Below are 17800 nucleotides of genomic sequence, written 5' to 3'. Positions count from 1 at the left end.
ATTGCCAGTATCACATTACTACTTTTACTATCCATTCAGTCATGTCCGACCCTCGGATGCTCTGTAGGCCAGTCCTCGCCTTGCTTCCCTGTTTTCCACGGCCTCTTTCAATTGCGTGATGTTCGTTCCCGTGCCATTCTTGATGGTATCCAGCCAACGGGCCTTCGGTCTCCCCTGCTTCCTTTTACCACCGACCATTCCGAGTAGCACCTCCTTTTCTAGTGAATTCATCCTATTTCCAAGATAGGTCAGTTTCTGTCTGGTAATCTTGCCTTTCAGGGACAACTCTGGGTTTATATGATCAAGAACATCTTTGTTGGTGATCCTAGCTGTCCATATCTGCTAAATGTCAATTTAGCAGTTTAAGGACTTAGAAGCTACTACGTCCCAGCAGTGAATCTTCATCTGCATGTCGCAACAAAAACCTTTTCCAGCTTGAACTGTTTCTAGGAACCTGTTTAGAGTATCCACAATCGGGTCCCCTGAAGCAGGGATCGAAACGGGGCCGCGTTGGGACCCCCAAATCCTGCTTACAAGCTAAGTAAATTCTTTAGAATTTGCCACAGGTGCAGTGACATTTGCAATTTGAAAAAGCAGTACCTTGTTAGGACAAATCTTTTTGAAGCTTTTGAAGAAGAGTTTTTCATATATACCTTTGAAGGAAGTGATCAAAGATTTTTTATAAAAGGACTATGACTGGAAGGTAAACTCTTTTCCCAAGGGAGGTCTCACAACCTTCCTTTCAGAGTTTCGTATCTCTGAGCTTTCACCCTTCACAGGTTAGTTACTTATACAGGCCAGTTCTCTCCGGTGTTTATCATAGCTTTTCTGGCTCTGTGTCTATTAACCATATCCCTGAATGTACTTTAGTAAATGTCAATATTCAGCTGAAATAATGAGTCATTTCACTGAATATTTGCATTTAGCAGGTCAGTGCTATTTCTGACCGATTAATGCGGAATATCAGCCGGATAGTAAACACCATTATATAGACGGTATCGGGAAAAAATGGGACCCTTACGTAGCCTCAAAATACTCTGTTTCCAAATTTAGTATGACCTTTGAAAAAAACATTTCCGGGATATTTACGACAGCAAAACAAGTTTGAGTAGTTTAAAGACAATGTTGAATGAAACGCCTCTTCTGTAAGATGAAATATGGGACTTGATTTTTAATTTTCTGATGCGAGGCGCTGGTAGCCTCTTTGCAACATGATCACATGTTCGATTTGTTGTACTGTATGTGATTCTATTGTGACCCGCCTTGGGAAAGGCGGGGTATAAATAAAGAAATACAAACACACTAGTATAATGGAGGTTTCTTAATTAATAAAGGGCCAGATTCTCTAATTGGGGCCTATTTCATGTCAATCACACTTAAGCGCCCATTACAAAATCGTGTCTGGCGGTGCTTAAGTCTTTCTCCACCCGTAAACACGCCTACTTTGGAGTTAGGCGCCCATAGGCACTGTGCGATAGGTGCCTCTCTTTTGTAGAATTGTGTCTCCCAATTAAATTGTATTTTTTTAATTATGAGCTCGTTATTGAAGCCAATTTACTAATTAAGTTAGGTGCCTCGTATTTTCCAAAGTGTCCTCCTTCAACCTTGTCACGTTCACAGAGTCTTGGAGACCACTGAGCTGTTGACTCAATTAATTCTGGGGTTTCACTAATTAAGAGCTCAACCATTTTGCATGCTGGAAGTGCTGGCGTTCCATCCTGTTGAACAATAAAGTACTCCCAAATGACTCAAATTTCAGGCCAAAGTTCCTGCTGCAGTAGGATATTTGGGGCTTATTTGGGAAAATGGGGTGTTCCTTTTTCTCCAGACACCATCGGGCTCTCAAAAAAACACAGACATAAAAAAAAAAATCCTAAATCGGCACGTGAACATCCTAATCACCAGGACGTCCAAGTGCAAATAATCAAAACTGCCATTCTGGACATCTATCGAGGTGTCCCAGCTTCTGTGCGACCAGAGCATGAGATGGGCATGGTGGAGGCATGTTATGGGCAGGCTTTGGGCCTGCCTAAGAGAAGGTTAGACTTGGACATCTCGCAACGATAATCAAATGTTTTGCAAGACATCCTGGATAGAACTTAGACATTTGGAACCAGACCTGTTTTAGAAGTGTCCAAAGGCCACAAAGGTTCCCAAACTGACCAGGTGACCACTGCACGTATCAAGGTAAGACACCCCCCACACTCCCCCAGTGCTCACTGACCCCCTTCCACCACACAAAAATGAACAAAAAGGTACATACCCGTCTCCAAAATAGCAGCATCTTTCTCAGAGCTTAGTGCAACTGGCAAGTTTCTGTGGAGAAATATATTTTAGAACATGTAATATTCAGAATGTAGTCTAATAATTCAGAATATCACTCTACAGTTGCATATACTGTAGTATGCATTAACATATTTTGTGACTGGCTTATGACATCTCTTTCCTCTTGACAGGTTGATGGAAGGCCTAATGGTGAAGAAGAGATATTATCGAGTTTTGTTACCACGGAAACCATAGTAAGCATGTGGCCTTCCAAACCAATTGCAAACATCTTGCTGGGTCTGTCAGGGTGGCTTCACCAGTCCTAGAAGTGAACAGCATTGTAGACTGTCATCATGCCTTTCCTGGCATATCCAAGGACAAAGCTGGTGGTGACTGGCAAAATGCTCATTCCACTGGCTGAATATCGACCCCCCTAGGTTTATAAAATGGTTTTGCTAAATGTGCAACACCACCACTAATACTTGGAAACTACCAGGGTCATGCTGCTTATATGTATAACCAATGGCGTAGTATGGGTGAGCGGCACCCAGGGCGATGGCGCCACTCCCTGTGTATGCCCCCTTCCCTTTTTGACTTCTCCAGCGTGAGCAGCATGCCCATGTCGGTGGCGGCTCGCCCTTTGATGTCACCTCCTAGGAGCAGGGCCCGGAAGTGACAGAGAGAGCGCCGATGCCGACGCGGGCAGCAACCTCGCTCCAAGGAAGTAAAAAAATATACGGGGAAAGGCAAAGGGGCACGTGCACGCAGCAAGGAGAGGAGCGGGAGGAGGGGTGCCATGCCTTTAGGAGGACTACCCCCGCACCCTTCTTACTACGCCACTGTGCATACCAGCAAAAACGCACACACTTCTGCATGTTAAACTAAAACTTAACCTTATATACCGGGTCTTCAACCAAAGGAAGCTCAACCTAGTTAACAATAAAATTTTTTTAAAAAAAATAAAGTAAACTGAAATACAAGAGAGTTAGTTTTCAAAATGTTTAGCGAATAAAAAAAGTTTTTAGAAGTTTACGAAAGAGTTGGAAGGAACTAGGACACCTCAAAATGAGGGGAAGTTCATTCCATAATTGGGGAAATTTAAATGCCAGAGAGCTACTAAAATTCTTAACTCCTTGAATTCCTTTCCTAGAAGGAAGAGAAAGTTCAAATCGACGAATGCCTCTCGCATAGGAAAAATCTAGAAACATTCCATAGCAGAAGAACGAGAGGCGCAAAGATACCCTGTCAAATCTTAAAACCAAGACATAAACACTTAAACTGAATTCAAAAATAAACCGGGAGCCAATGGAGAGAGAAAAGCAAAGGAGTCACACGGTCGAATTTGCTCTTTCCATAGATCAACTTCGCGGCTAGTGATGCCAAGATAAATGGCGTTACAATAATCTAACTGGGATAATATAATAGATTGGACCAAAACAGGTCTGTTACGAAGGGCTCGTATGTTTGGCAGAATTGTTTGTAAATTAGCGTTAGAACTGAGCAATCCCTGACCCGGACATCTGAATTCTGATCTCAGTGTTCTTTATAAAATGGGCCTTTTAAATCTGTGGAGAAAAGCTTTGAAAACCCAACTCCATTGTGAAAGGTGCTGAATTTTTTAAACTGTTAGCATAAAATCCCAAATTTCTGGATTTTTAAAGACATTTTTCTTACTTCAGGTTCAGTGTCCTAAGACCAGCAAGCAGACAATAACAGTGGGGGCATTACAAGGCCTTCAAGCACCTGTGATCGAGACTCGCTCAGTATCTCCTGTAAGTAAAAAAGCATGATTGGTGCCAGCAAAGATGGCTTTTTCTATCAAGACACACACCCAGTTAACTAACTCTTATCTAAAGAAGTACATTTACAAAAACAGAATATATGAGGGTTCTTCAAAAAGTTTCCACACTTTTCATATTTTCACACTCAACCAAGAACATTCTTTTCTGATGGCATTAAGAAGTTAGGATGCTGGGGAAAATGTATTGTAAAACCATTTTCAATACAGTTGATCCCTTGATCCTGTTGAGTAAATTGCAGGGGAGTGGTGTAGGGGGTACAGTTCTGAAAGGTGAGGGTATGTCTGCAACATTTCCAGCAAAGAGGGGTATGCCACAGGGTTCGGCACTCTCTGTTTTGCTGTTTAATGTGCATATTGCATCATTGCGAATGGTTTTGATGGAGTTGGATGTTAAATATCGTATTTTCGCAGACGATAATTGCTTTTTTTTTTTCTCTGTGGAATCGTGGATTGATTTTGTGCGACAAAAAATTGATGGAGTGCATGAATAAAACAAAAGGAATGGATGGATGAGATTGCTCTGAAATTGAATATTCAGAAAACAGAATTGATGTTCATAGGGCATGATGAAGATTTATTGAGGGTAAAAGATGTTGAATTACGAGATACAAAATTGGTTGTTATGGCAGGTATGAGATTATTGGCTGTCTATCTTGATAGCCACTTGTCCATGGAGAATCATATATTGCATGTGATTAAGGGAGCATTTATGTTATCAATGCTAGACTTCCAGATTGTGGTCCAAAGTCTTGTTATTAGTAAGCTTGCCTTTGGAATGCTCTATTTTGGGGCATTACAAAGGCAAAGATTCAAGCCCTGTAGGTAATACAGAATACAGCTGCTAAGTTGATTACTGAGGTGTCAAAATATGATCATATCACTCCCATGCTAGAAAAACTACATTGGTTGCCTATTGAATTTCGATCAAATATAGTTTTGACTGTAATACACCATGTGCTTTATGATGTGGCACCATGGTATCTGATTCAAAATTTAGAGAAAATATACCCCAAATCGAAATTTACGGTTGGAATTAACTATGAGATTAATTGAGGAAAAACCCAGTATGGCTGCTGTACCGGTAGTGGGCCCGAGACTTTGGAACTCAACGAAAGGGACATTAAGATTATGCGTAGACGTTAAATCCTTTAAAAAAAATTGTTAAAGACCTGCCTGTTTGAGAGCTTTTCTTACCTGATCGTTATGAAATCAGTAGATGACAGAGCACTGCTATGTGATTTGGATACAAGATGATGGGTCTTAATAAGTGTGTTTATTTGATGATGTACTAATGGATATGTAAAGTTTGTTACCTGCTTAGTAGATAAGTGGGATAGAAAATTTTAAAATAAATAAATTTGCTTTTCAGATATTTAATAAATAGTATTTAAAAAAAGTAAAAGTGTGGAGACTTTTTGAAGATCCCTCGTATTAAATCAGAAGCTATAGCTGGGGTCTGTAATGAAGCAGGTAACTGTTGTATCCGCAGGTCTTAAGTAGTTTTGCTGGGAAGGAAACCACCCATGGCGCTGTAGCAGAAACTCTTTCTACGTCAACCACTACCCACGTTACCAAGGTAACCCAGCGACAGGGTCATGCATTATGCAAAGGAAGAGGGGAAGGAATTGAATATTTTGGTGTTGCCATCAGTGGTTCTATTTTTTACATTTCTCCTTAAGACAACTGTATGCCAATGTCACCGCTCAAAGGAAATTATGAGTTCACTGGCAGTCAAGGAATTCATCATTTTATTGTCTATATAGTTTCGAAAACAATGGAGATAGAATTAGGCCTTTTCGATGACTACATGGCTAGATGTTATTTGCATAATTGTGGCAACCTTAAAAATTATCTGTTTAATAGTGATATTCAGCCACTAAACAGATAATCCGTTCAGGTTAAACTTACTGAACAAGATAACTTAAGCTATATATCTATGGAGCACCATGATGGTGACTGTGCTGGATGAAAATGTATCCCATTGATTTTAGCTAAATATATCCCGTTCTTATAGTGTCCTTGAAGTCATCCACTGGCACTATAGAAGATCGAAACAACTGAGGATTGATCCCATTCAGACTAGAAGGATAATTGGATACCAGAAGAAGCAGCAAATAGATGGCTGTATTTATTAGGCTGCGTTATGGCATTAATGAGGCCCTTTCACTAGCATGTAGCAAGCAAAAAGTTGTGTCAAGGGTAATAGTGAGCTCTTTGTCTAATTCTTAAATTTAGCAAAGATCGCACAGTGGTTTGTTGTAGGTTGCAAGGCATTAAGGGGTAGCAATCAATAGGGAAGATCTTGAACACTGCGACCTGTGAATCTGATACACTTTGCCCTGCTTTCTTCCTCTGTCAGACTGTGAAAGGAGGTTTTTCAGAGACCAGGATAGAAAAACGGATCATCATTACAGGAGATGAAGATGTCGACCAAGATCAGGTAGGCCCATGGAAAGCTTCTGATAGTCATTGCAGCTAATGGTTTATTTACTTATTATGAATACATTCTGAAGTAGCTGATGGGTGCAGGGCTGCTCCTACGGATGTGCAGTTCCCGTGTTGTTTTATGATGCTTGTAACCTGCCAAGAACAAAGAAAAAAATCCCCAGATAGCCATGAATGAAGTGTCACCTAAATATCAGGGCTACAGAAAAAGAAAAAAAGCAAGGACTGGTTGCACCCCAACAATAGTTGGGTGTAGTGTCCGGGTAGCTTGGATCATGTTAACCAGATTTGTTTTAGAATATTTATGGTGTCATCGAGATTTGCAAAGTTCATTAGGTCAAAATAATCTCAACGAGTGACCACTAGTGGGTCACGCTGCCAACTTGGCTCAGGCATCAGCATCATGGCCTGTAATACCCAGTGCATGGTGGAGACTTCCCATCCAACTGCTGACTAGACATAACATCATTTTTCTCCCTCTTACAATATTCTTTATGAACTGGAGACCCGATGAAGCTAGACTGCAATTTGAAACAGCTCAATAATAAGTGAGAAGAAAGGCGGGAGAGGCTTTTAAATGAGTTGAGTCTCTTTCATTTTAAAGGAAGCTATGGAACAAGAGGGCATAGGATGAAATTAAGGAGGTGATAGGTGGAGTAACAGTCTCCCGGAAGAGGTGGAGGAGACAGAGACTGTGTCTGAATTCAAGAAGGCATGGGATAGGCACATGGGAACTCTCGGAGAGAGAAAGAGATAATGGTTACTGCGCATGGGCAGCTCTATGACATCACAATGCAGGAGTAAAGAGCCTTAGCCTATAGGAAGAGGAGACGCAAATGTTAAGAGCTTTAGCCAATAGGGAGAGGCAAAATATGATAAGAGACGTTCAAATACCTACGTGGTGTAAATGCGCATGAGTCGAGTTTCATTCATTTGAAAGGAAGCTCTGGAACAAGAGGGCATAGGATGAAATTAAGGAGGTGACAGGCAGAGTAACAGTCTCCCGGAAGAGGTGGTGGAGACAGAGACTGTGTCTGAATTCAAGAAGGCATGGGATAGGCACATGGGATCTCTTAGAGAGCGAGGAAGAGATAATGGTTACTGCGAATGGGCCGATTAGATGGGCCATTCGGCTTAATCTGCCATCATGTTTCTATGAAAATAAAAGACAGGAGAAACCAATATGATAAATCTTAAGGCACAAAGAGTAGCCTAATAGAGCAGTGGGCTGAGAACCAAGAGACCCCGATTCAAATCCCATTGCAGCCCCTTGTAAAGTTGGGCAAGTTTGCCTCAGGTATCAACTCAGACAATGAGCCCTCCAGGGACAGAAATACCTACGTTCCCTGAATTCAACAGCTTTGGGGCTTGCAGGTAATGTATAAGAAATAAAATGAATTTATTATGGACCAAATAACAGCTTTATGTCCTGTATTTGTGGAAGTGCCAGCACTGCGACGTGGAAGCTGCTGGGTTCGTGTCACAAATTTTTCCCATGTGCACAGTTGTAAAATGGCTATACCCACTGCACATGCAGGCAAGAACACATATGCTCCCTTTTACAAAACACTCTGGATCCAACATTCAAAAGGGTTTAACCGAGCAGGAATGGCTCCTGCCTGGTGAAACCCCACTGAGTGAGCTGATAATGAGCAGCACTTAACTGAGTCAGTGGTCATCCAGTAGATGGCGCTTATGCACTTCAGTATCTAAAACTCAAGGTGTCAGTACACTTCTCCCTCCGTATTCACGGTTACAGCATTCACGGTTTCGATTATTCACGATTTTTAGCTTGCTGGCTCCTCCCCCCAAATGACATCAGCTTGTATAGAGAAATCGCTGATTCCAAGCGTTTACAGAGAAAATCACTGATTCCCAGCACTTCCTTCACCGTCTTTTGCCTCTCCTTCAGGAACAGGCCAGGTCTCCCACCATGTTATTCGCGGTTTCACCATATTCACGATGGTTTTTAATAGAAAACAGCGAACAACATATGAAAAAGTTATTTGCGCTTTTTTCTGCATTTGCGGTTCTGTTAATCCCCTATCACAGCGAATACGGAGGGAGAAGTGTACTCTCGAGGAACCTCCGATTGATAACTGTGTCAGAAAACAATTTATCGCTCGTGTGATACGAAAGACAGAAACAGCGTGAAAATGATGCCTTGAGTTTTAGATGTTGAAATGCATATGCACCATCTACTGGAGACAGGCTTCCATTTTGGAGCCGAAACACGGACCGTGTCGGGTCTGCTAGGAACCACCAGATAGATAGTTTGGTTACTATGTATGTTTTATTTTGTAATATTTGGCTGTATCAAATAAATTTTGTTATATCACGGGGTTGATGTGTACTGTCCCTTTCCCACTTTCCTTTTGTTGCATATTTACCATGCATAACTGATTGTTTTGCCTTGTTTTTTTGGAGTACATTTGTGGCTAGTTGATCAGATACTAGTCTATGAGTTCAGCCTACAGTTGCTCCCTCCATATTCAGCCATATTCAGCTGAGCCTTTATAAATGATACTGGAATTAAGGGCGTCTTGATCTGGATGTTTCAGTTCTGATCTTAATATTCTATGTAAAATGGGCCTTTATATTTTGAATGTTGTTATTCTTATAAGGCACTGGCTTTGGCAATCAAAGAAGCAAAGTTGCAGCATCCCGACATGCTGGTAACCAAAGCTGTTGTGTACAAAGAGACAGAATCATCCCTGGAGGAAAAAGAAAAGAAACCTCAGGTAAAAATACAAGCAGCAAAGAGGGACTGTAAGAATAGTCATACTGGGTCAGACTAATTAATGGTCCATCTAGCCCGTTATCCAAAGGTCTTCAAGTTCAAGTTCAAGTTTATTAACATTTGATGAATCGCTTATTAGAAACACTAAGCGATGAACAGAATCAAAAATAAAGTATAATAAGTAAAGACAAACAAATTAACAAAATTATTTCATATAATACAAACATGAGATGGGGGGGGAAAGAGGAAAAGTTATACAATTTTTGTCTTAGAAGAAAAAAACGAGAAGAAAAAAAAACACAAAAGGGAGTGGGGGTAAATAAAACTATGATGTATTTAGAAATTTATATTTAAAAGTTTAAATGTTAAAAGCATCTTTAAAAAAATAAGATTTTAAGGATTTTTTAAAAGATGTAAGATCTTTTTCATTTCTAATGTATTGTGGCAAAGAATTCCACATTGAGGGCCCATCACAGAAAACATGTCCGATCGTCTCGTGCCTACTATTTTCAGAGACGGAACTGAGAAGAGATTTTGGCTTGATGACCGAAGTGGACCTAGGGTATTATGGGGTATTAATAATCTTGATATAAATTGGGGTTCATTAAACGTTAAAGTTTTAAATATATGCAGTATTACTTTAAAACAGATGCGATGGCTGATAGGAAGCCAGTGGGCATCTATCAACAGTGGGGTAACGTGGTAATATTTCCTAGCATTGTATATTAATTTGATCGCTGTGTTTTGTATGACCTGAAGTGTTTATATTTCTTAAAATTTTTGACCGGTTTAGCAACAGCACAGTTTACAAATAAATAGGAAACAGAAAGGAACGCCATTAAAACATAGAAAAGCTTATAGAAAAATTAAGCTTGCTAGAATTACCGTATTTTCACGCATATAACGCGCGCGTTATACATGGTTTTTACAAACCGTGCATAACCTTGCGCGTTATACGCGTGAGCGTGTTTTACAAAATTTTTTTTACATAGTTCCCCCCCCCACCGACGTCCAATTCACCCCCCCGCAGGACCGCTCGCACCCCCACCCCGAAGGACCGCTCGCACGCACCCGTACCCGCACCCCCACCCCAAAGGACCGCTCGCACGCACTCCCACCCGCACCCCCACCCTGAAGGACCGCTCGCACCCCCACAGCCTCCCGATCCCCCCCTCATCACGTAGAAGCTCCTACCGGTGTCCTGCTGCTTCCTCTTGGCGGTCCCGGCCCTTCTGTGAGCCCTGCACCTGCGCTGCTTCGTCTTCCGGCGGTCCCGCCCTTTCTCTGACGTCAGGCGAAAGGAGAGTCGGGCGGCGACGGGAGAGTCGGGGCAGCATGCGCGGTATACGGGTGCGTGCGGTATATAAAATTTTTTTTACATATATGTCGGTTTCCCGCACGCTATACCCGTGAGTGCGTTTTACACGGGTGCGCGTTATCTTCGTGAAAATACGGTACATCTCAGCACTGACGGCAGCCATTCAGGGAGCAGTGCTGGACCAGGCAGGAAGCGCTACAAGCTCACGTCTGCCTTCTAGCCGCTCTGCCAGAAGAGAGAACAGCTGTCCAGTGAGGGAAGTAAAAAAATAAAATAAAATAAAGGTACGGGGGGGGGGGGGGGTATTCAATCCATAAGACGCACCCTTATTTCCACCCACTTTTTTGGGGAAAAAGTGCGTTTTATGGAGCGAAACATACAGTATATCATATATTGCTTGTAAATATGTTTATGTGCTTCTATTGTTAACTTTAAAAAGCAAAAAAATATGAAAATAAAATCCAAAATTAAAATCAATTGGAGTCTAAATAGTTACCAACGAGAGGACTTTACTCCCAATATTTTCAAGGAAATGCTAGATCAAAGAGATGAATCTTAACCATTGACCTGAATTTTACGTAAGAAAGCTCAGAGCGAATCACAACTGGAATTCCATAGACGACGAACAAATGCAAAAATAAGCAGAGTTACATGTTGAGGCTAATCGCATCAAACGATCAAAAGTCAACTGATGAGCAGATGCCGAACGCAAATTACGAGTAGGCCTGTAAGGAACTAGTCATTTTCCCAAATAGTCTGGTTGACCAGATTGTAGCTAGAGAATGACACGGTGACAAAATTCATCACCGTCCCCGTCCCCGCGGATAACCGCGGGAAATAATCCCATGTCATTTTCTAGTGTCTATTTCAACTTCAGTCCTTCTACACCAGCATTCTTCAAAGCAAAGCTTGCGGGTCAGTGGTTGTGGCCATTTGTACTCTGATTCTTCCCTCTCTCCTTAAAGAATGACATGAAGATGGTTTCCCGCGGTTATCTGCGGGGACAGGAACGGTGATGAATTTTGTCACCGTGTCATTCTCTAATTGTAGCGCTTTAAAGGCATGCGTTAAAGTCTTGTGAATAAGACAAAATTTAACAGGTAGCCAATGGTACTCCTTTAAAAAAGGAGAGATATGGTCATATCTCTGAGCATTTACAAGAGCACACAAGCCAAATAAATAAATATTCACTAGATGTGAAGAGAAAATGAAATAACTGATCTCTTTGTCCTTTTTTCTCTTTCTCTCTCCCATCCCCTCATTTCTAGGCATCTTGACCTTGGTGTTTGTAAGGTCGGGTCTCTCTTCTAATCCCTAAACTCTACAAATAATAACCTGGAAGAGCATCTCTGTGCTGCATTCCTCCAAAACACACAGACAAAACGGGCTGCAAAGTCACAGCACGGGATGGAAGGCGAAAGAAGCAAAATATATTTATATATATAAATATATATATATATATATATATGTATAGGAAACAAAAATAATGCATCCTTGTATTGTTGCTATGCTGGGGAACAATTTTTCAAGAAACAAAATGAAATCTATCATTCCAATGTCAATTTTTTAGCATCTGCAGATCTCCTGTGAAATTGGCTTGGCTATCCAAACGTTCCCAAAAATGACTGGCGTAGTATACTGCATTACACCAACCTGCATGCTGGGGTTAATGGCCTCCGCTTATAGGAAGGAGGATAACCGCTTAGCAGCACTGCAATGCAATGATACAACAAAACAATCTAACATAGGAAAGAAGGAATTCTTTTAAAAAAAAATGTTTCATTTTTTTCCAGTGTTTTTGATGGGAGGTTGGTGGCAAATAGAAAGGTCGATTTTTTTTTTTTTACACCCATTTTCTTTGAATTATATTCTTTCAGTTTCTTGTTCTAAGGATAATTAGGTTAAAAAAATATCAACTATGGTTTATCCTTTATAAAATAATGCATCCCGTAGAGTTTTCTCTATGGATGCATTTTTAAGTTATGTAGATTATGTATAACAAGACAAAAATGAACAGTGCTGATGGTTTCCACATTGTGCAAGTACCGGCTCAGAATACTAGCATCTTTTTTTATTTCTGCAGGAGGATAGATAAATGTCACGATTTAAAAACGTAATTGAAGTTTTTTCAGATGATGGCCGTCGCCGACGTGATTCTCCTCGCGTGTGGTGGGAGGGATTGGTGCAGCCGTAAATGTAACGTTTGTATCTGATTGGCTAAAGCTGGGTGTGGCAACAAAGCTTGCAAGGAGGGAAGGACCTGGTGTTATCACAGCCTCTTGGGCTTATGGGTAAAATGTGCTCCCACCCCCCCACCCACCCCCAAGTTCAAGGTGTTCTTGATACGCAATGCCATCCAGCAGTGGGTTGGTTGGCGACGCAGAGTTTCGGTTTTCTCAGAACTAGCTTTTAAAGGGCTGTTGCAGCTGGCAGCAAAAAAAAAAAAAAAGAGACAAAAATGAAATATGAATCACTTTTGTGGCTCAGTGGTAGTAACTCTGTTTAGGATAGAGAAGGTTGCAGGCTCAGATCTTAGTGTTCATGTTTGGTGACATACTTAGAAAATAAAGATGAAGTGTGAATTTTCAGTAAACAAAACCATTGCACATCATTACACAAACATTGAAGGGAAGAACTTACTGTATTTCCTATCTAACTGAATCAAATCTTTCTTTACATAAAGAGTAGTTAACCATCCCTAGGACCATCCTAGATCTCCATACGGTAGCACTGTTAATGAACCTGACCAGGTCATATGTGTTGTCAGCTCTAGAATATACTGGAATTTATGTTGAAACTGCAGGACTGGTTCCACGTCCAGGCTTCCCCAGAAAAGTAACGCTGGGCAGACCTTCTGGTGACTATTTTAACCTAAAAACAATTAAATGTTTTTTTTTAAATTAAGCTCCTTGGTTGGTTTTATTATTAGTCAACGTTTTTCCATCACCAGACTGCATCTTTGATTTTTGAATGAACATTTGCTTGTTTTTTTCTACAAGTCCGAGGCTTGCCTTCACAAGACCCGTGCACAGGAGTTCTCGGATGGGACTGGGGCGGTGGAGTTTTGATGTACGTGCTCAAAGACACAGATTACAGCAGGTGTAAATGATGGTTACGGCCTACTATTATTCTATGCTCATAGGAATCATTCTCTACCAATAAAATATATCACTCTCAGAGAGAGGTATATATTTTTATAAAAAGATATTAATTTGGGGAAAGCGCTGCCTGTTTCAAAGCTTAACTCTGTATAATATATATTAAAGAACAGAAACAGAGCATGTGGAGACAAACTGGAAATTTTATTTTTACGGAGCAGATTTATAAGATCAGGCAGGTACAGTAGTAGAGGCAGGTACAAATTAAAGATCTTTAAAACAAGGGAAAATGTGCCACAAGATCAAATATTGCTAGAGAACAGGATGGAGTGAAAAGTTACTCACTATGATACAGGCCTTTGCTGGAAGAACAGTCATTCAAAAGCACATGATAGAGCCGAAAGCTTTTCAGGTATTAGCTGGGAGCACATGTCCTGTAGAAGAGATTTTGCAGCATGATTTGGTGCTTGTCCAAAGACAATCCCCAAAAGAGAGAAAGCGTGGCGAATTTTCCTTTTTTACGGATTCTGTGGAATTGAAGTCTGGTAGGCAGAAACTTTCCAATCTTTGAGGAGTCTGGCATAGTCTCCAATCCCAGAGCAGAATTTCAATTCAGAACTTTCTTTCCTGTTCCTGACTGGTTGCTTCGTCCTTCATGGTTCATAGTTGAAAACACGCAGGACAATCGAGCGCCGACAATACCGAGCAGGATATCAGCGCGCCGGACTTAATTTTGACGTGCTCCGAGGGGAGGGGGGTTTGGGGAAGGAACCCCCGCAGTTAAGTTAGTACTGTTTGCGCTGCCATTGGGTGGGGGTGTTGGGGGGCGAACCCCCCATTAGAGGGAAGAGACGTCAATTTCCTCTGTAACGTGGGGGGTTCCCCCCATACTCCCCACAACGGCAGCAGTACTAAATTAAGTGTGTGTGGGGGGGGGGGTTCCTCTTCCACACACACCCTCGGAGCACTTTAAAATTAAGTTTAAGTTCAGCGCGCTGATGTCCTGCGCGCAATTGTCTGCTCAGTGTTGTCGGCGCTCGATTGTCTTGCGCGCTTTTTGTCCCGTCACCGTCCTTCGTTGCTGAGCGGGGCAGGGATTAATTGAATTCCCAATGCCAAGTATTGTCTTTGCAGACTGGGGCAGTTCACACAGTTGATTGCGGTCTGAGGAGATACTGGGTTACACACCCTGTCATTCATTGTTCTCCACTGAATAGATGCACTTAACACCTCAGTCTCTCGGAAGCCAAGTCGGAACTACACTTTATTTCAAGCAATAATTTTATGAGTCTATAATTGCTAAATCTAGCCCAAATCAGCCATATCCGGTAAAATTAATATCATGCTCCACTATAATAATGCTTAATGCATGCTAATGTTATCGGCACGTTATTTGCCATAGGACTGACTTTTTTTGCAGTGAGCTCTGAAGCAAATACTACACATGAAGGGCCCGATTCAGTACAAGGGTGCTAAAACGTACGCGCAGCGATATTGGGCATAGTTGCCCTTGTAAAATCCTAGTGTTAGTCTTTATTTTGGCGCCGAACGCTAAACATAAGCACTTATGCCATGTCAAGGGCTGGTGTAAATCTTGTTACCAAAACAGTAGTATTCTATAACTTAGTATCTAATTGCTTGGCATACCCCTTGTTAGCACCCCGTTGATGTCATTGAGCTTCTTAATTAATTTGCGTGCGCGTCTTGGGTGTGCAAAGCTGGGTGCCAAAGATAGAATCGGGGGGGGGGGGGGTGTTAATGTGCACATAAGTGCTAGAGCATTGTTAGAGCAGTGTTCTAATTTATACTTCTGGTGGAATTCTGTGCAAAAACTTTGAAAATTCTGCAAAGTTTGTAGTGTTTTAAGTAGACTTCTCCCATCCCGAGGCCTTAAATTCCTTCCAGCCTTTTTTTCTCTCAGGATCCAGCCTTCTCAGTTCCTTCTCTCATTCCAACTGCAGTTTTCTCTCCCTCTAAATCCCACCCCTCTCTCACTTGCACCCTGAATCCCCTCTTTGGCCCCCATAGTCTGGCATCTTTCTCCCTCTCTCCACTGGCTAAGAATCTCTTCCTCCCTTCCCATCCCCTTTCTGGTCTTGGTCATGCTCTCTTCCTCTCTCTACCATACCCCCACCCCCGGGTCCAGCATCCATGTCCCCTCACCCCATTCACCACCTCTCTTGCTTGTTCCCTGAATCCCTTCCCTCTATCTCCTTCTCTCTACGGTCAAGCATCTCTTCCTTCTTATCCCACTTTCTGGCCTGGATTTCCTTCCCCTCTACTTGTGGGTCTAGAATCCATGTCCCCTCCTCCCCTCCCTCCACACTTGCAGTCCAGGATCCATGTCCCCTTCCCCCCTTACTTGCAGTCCAGTCCATATTCCCTCCTTTCTGCCCTTACTTGCAGTCCAGCATCCATGTCCCCTCCTCTCTCCCCCTTATTTGCAGTGTGGCATCCATGTCCGCTCCTCTCCTCCCCCCTCATACTTGCATTCCAGGATCCATGTTCCCTGCTCTTCTCCCCCATCATGGACCTAGCATCCATGTTCCCTCCTCCCCCTCCCCAAAATTGTGGTCTACTAGAATCCATGTCCCCATTCACCTCCTCCCCCATGCACCCTTCATATCCCCCCCCAAAATAAGATCATACATACCTACAGGCCTCCCAGAGCAGCCACAGCAGAGGCAGCGCTATGAACAGGCTGCTCACGGACTTCATTATCAGGACTTTCTCTCTGCTGTGTCATCTATCTACAGGAAGTGATGTGGCAGTGGGAAGGCCCAGGCAGGGCTGGCCGCAAGCAACCTGTTCACAGCGCTGCCTCTGCCGGCCAGCTGACGCCACTGCTGTTTCCTTGGGAGGCCCACGGGCAAGTCTGATCTCATAGGGGGTGAGGTCGGTCGGAGAGAGAGAGGCCAGACCTGTGCGGGGGAGAATGAGAGGAGGGGACAGGACCAGGGGCAGAACGGAAGGTCAGTGCAAAATTCTGCACTGCGCAGTTGCGCAGAATTATGCCAGGTGTAAATTTACTGTAAGCATTTAAGAACAAACAGTTATGCCTGCCAAAGACCTCACATAACTGTATCTACATTTAGGCACATCAGTGCCAACTTAGAATAGCATTCTATAATGGAACCTTGGCACACAGATTCCTTTATAGAACTGGTACTCGGCAAGTAGCGGCAACCTAAATTGTAGGACCCTATAAAAGTATTGCTCCCAAAGAGCATTGCTTCTCAACCCAGTCCTTGAGGCATACCTAACCCATCAGGTTTTCAGGATATCTACGAATATGCATGAGCTAGATTTGCATACCAAGGAGGCAGTGCATGCAAATCTATCTCATGCATATTTATTGTGGATATCCGGAAAACCTGATGGGATTAGGTCCTCAAAGACTGAGTTGAGAAGCACTGCCATAGAATCACATAGGACAGGGCTGCCCAAGTCCAGTCCTCGAGATCTACAGGCAGGCCAGGTTTTCAGGATATCCACAATGAACATGCATGAGAGAGATTTGCATACCAAGAAGGAAGTGCAGGCAAATCTCTCTCATGCATATTCATTGTGGATATCCTGAAAACCTGGCCTGCCTGTAGATCTTGAGGACCGGACTTGGGCAGCCCTGACATTGGACATTCCCAAATCAACCAATAAAACTTCCAGAAACAGGTACCAAAGTAGAATTGCTTGGACTTCTTGCTCAAATTCTGATGTCACATTAGTGAAAGCAACAGAAACTTCCTCCACTAAACTGAGAAGTAATACGAGTAGACAATCAATCTGCATTAACCCTACCTCTGAAAAGTCAGCCCTGCAAATATTTCCAAGTTTATTTCGCATTTGATATACCGCATTGGCAAAACATCTATGCGGTTTACAGTTAATTAAAAAAACAAAAAAACTAAAATAAAAAGATAGAAATACAAAAGTAATAGTAAAGTAAATTAAACAATATATAGTAAAAGCTGATTTTGTGCTCTTAAATTCAGGTTTCAAGGTTGATCGTTGCAAAGTATTAGCTAAATGCATCCGTAAGCAAAAAAGTTTTTAATTATGATTCAGAAGAGCATTCCAAAGTTGAGGACCATTAAAAGAGAAAATGCAATCTCTATTGGATGCATATATAACCT

The 17800-nt window shown here is 42.1% G+C and overlaps 1 protein-coding gene across 6 annotated transcripts in view; it reads left to right on the top strand.

The window, feature by feature from the left end:
• The window catches only part of EPB41L1 (erythrocyte membrane protein band 4.1 like 1), a 190735-nt gene extending 177680 nt beyond the window's left edge, over positions 1-13055 (top strand). For all 6 annotated transcript variants that reach the window (XM_033963136.1, XM_033963139.1, XM_033963137.1 and 3 more), the window contains 6 exons: positions 2457-2519; positions 3945-4037; positions 5556-5642; positions 6426-6506; positions 9136-9252; positions 11838-13055. In XM_033963136.1, coding sequence (XP_033819027.1) covers positions 2457-2519; positions 3945-4037; positions 5556-5642; positions 6426-6506; positions 9136-9252; positions 11838-11846 — 450 coding nt within the window. In that variant the 3' untranslated portion in view covers positions 11847-13055. The remainder of the gene's footprint in view (positions 1-2456; positions 2520-3944; positions 4038-5555; positions 5643-6425; positions 6507-9135; positions 9253-11837) is intronic.
• The last annotated feature ends 4745 nt before the right edge of the window (positions 13056-17800 follow it).

This window comes from Geotrypetes seraphini, chromosome 11 (genome assembly GCF_902459505.1).
Source record: "Geotrypetes seraphini chromosome 11, aGeoSer1.1, whole genome shotgun sequence".
NCBI classification, from domain to species: domain Eukaryota; kingdom Metazoa; phylum Chordata; class Amphibia; order Gymnophiona; family Dermophiidae; genus Geotrypetes; species Geotrypetes seraphini.
This window is presented reverse-complemented; position numbering and strand designations above follow the sequence as displayed.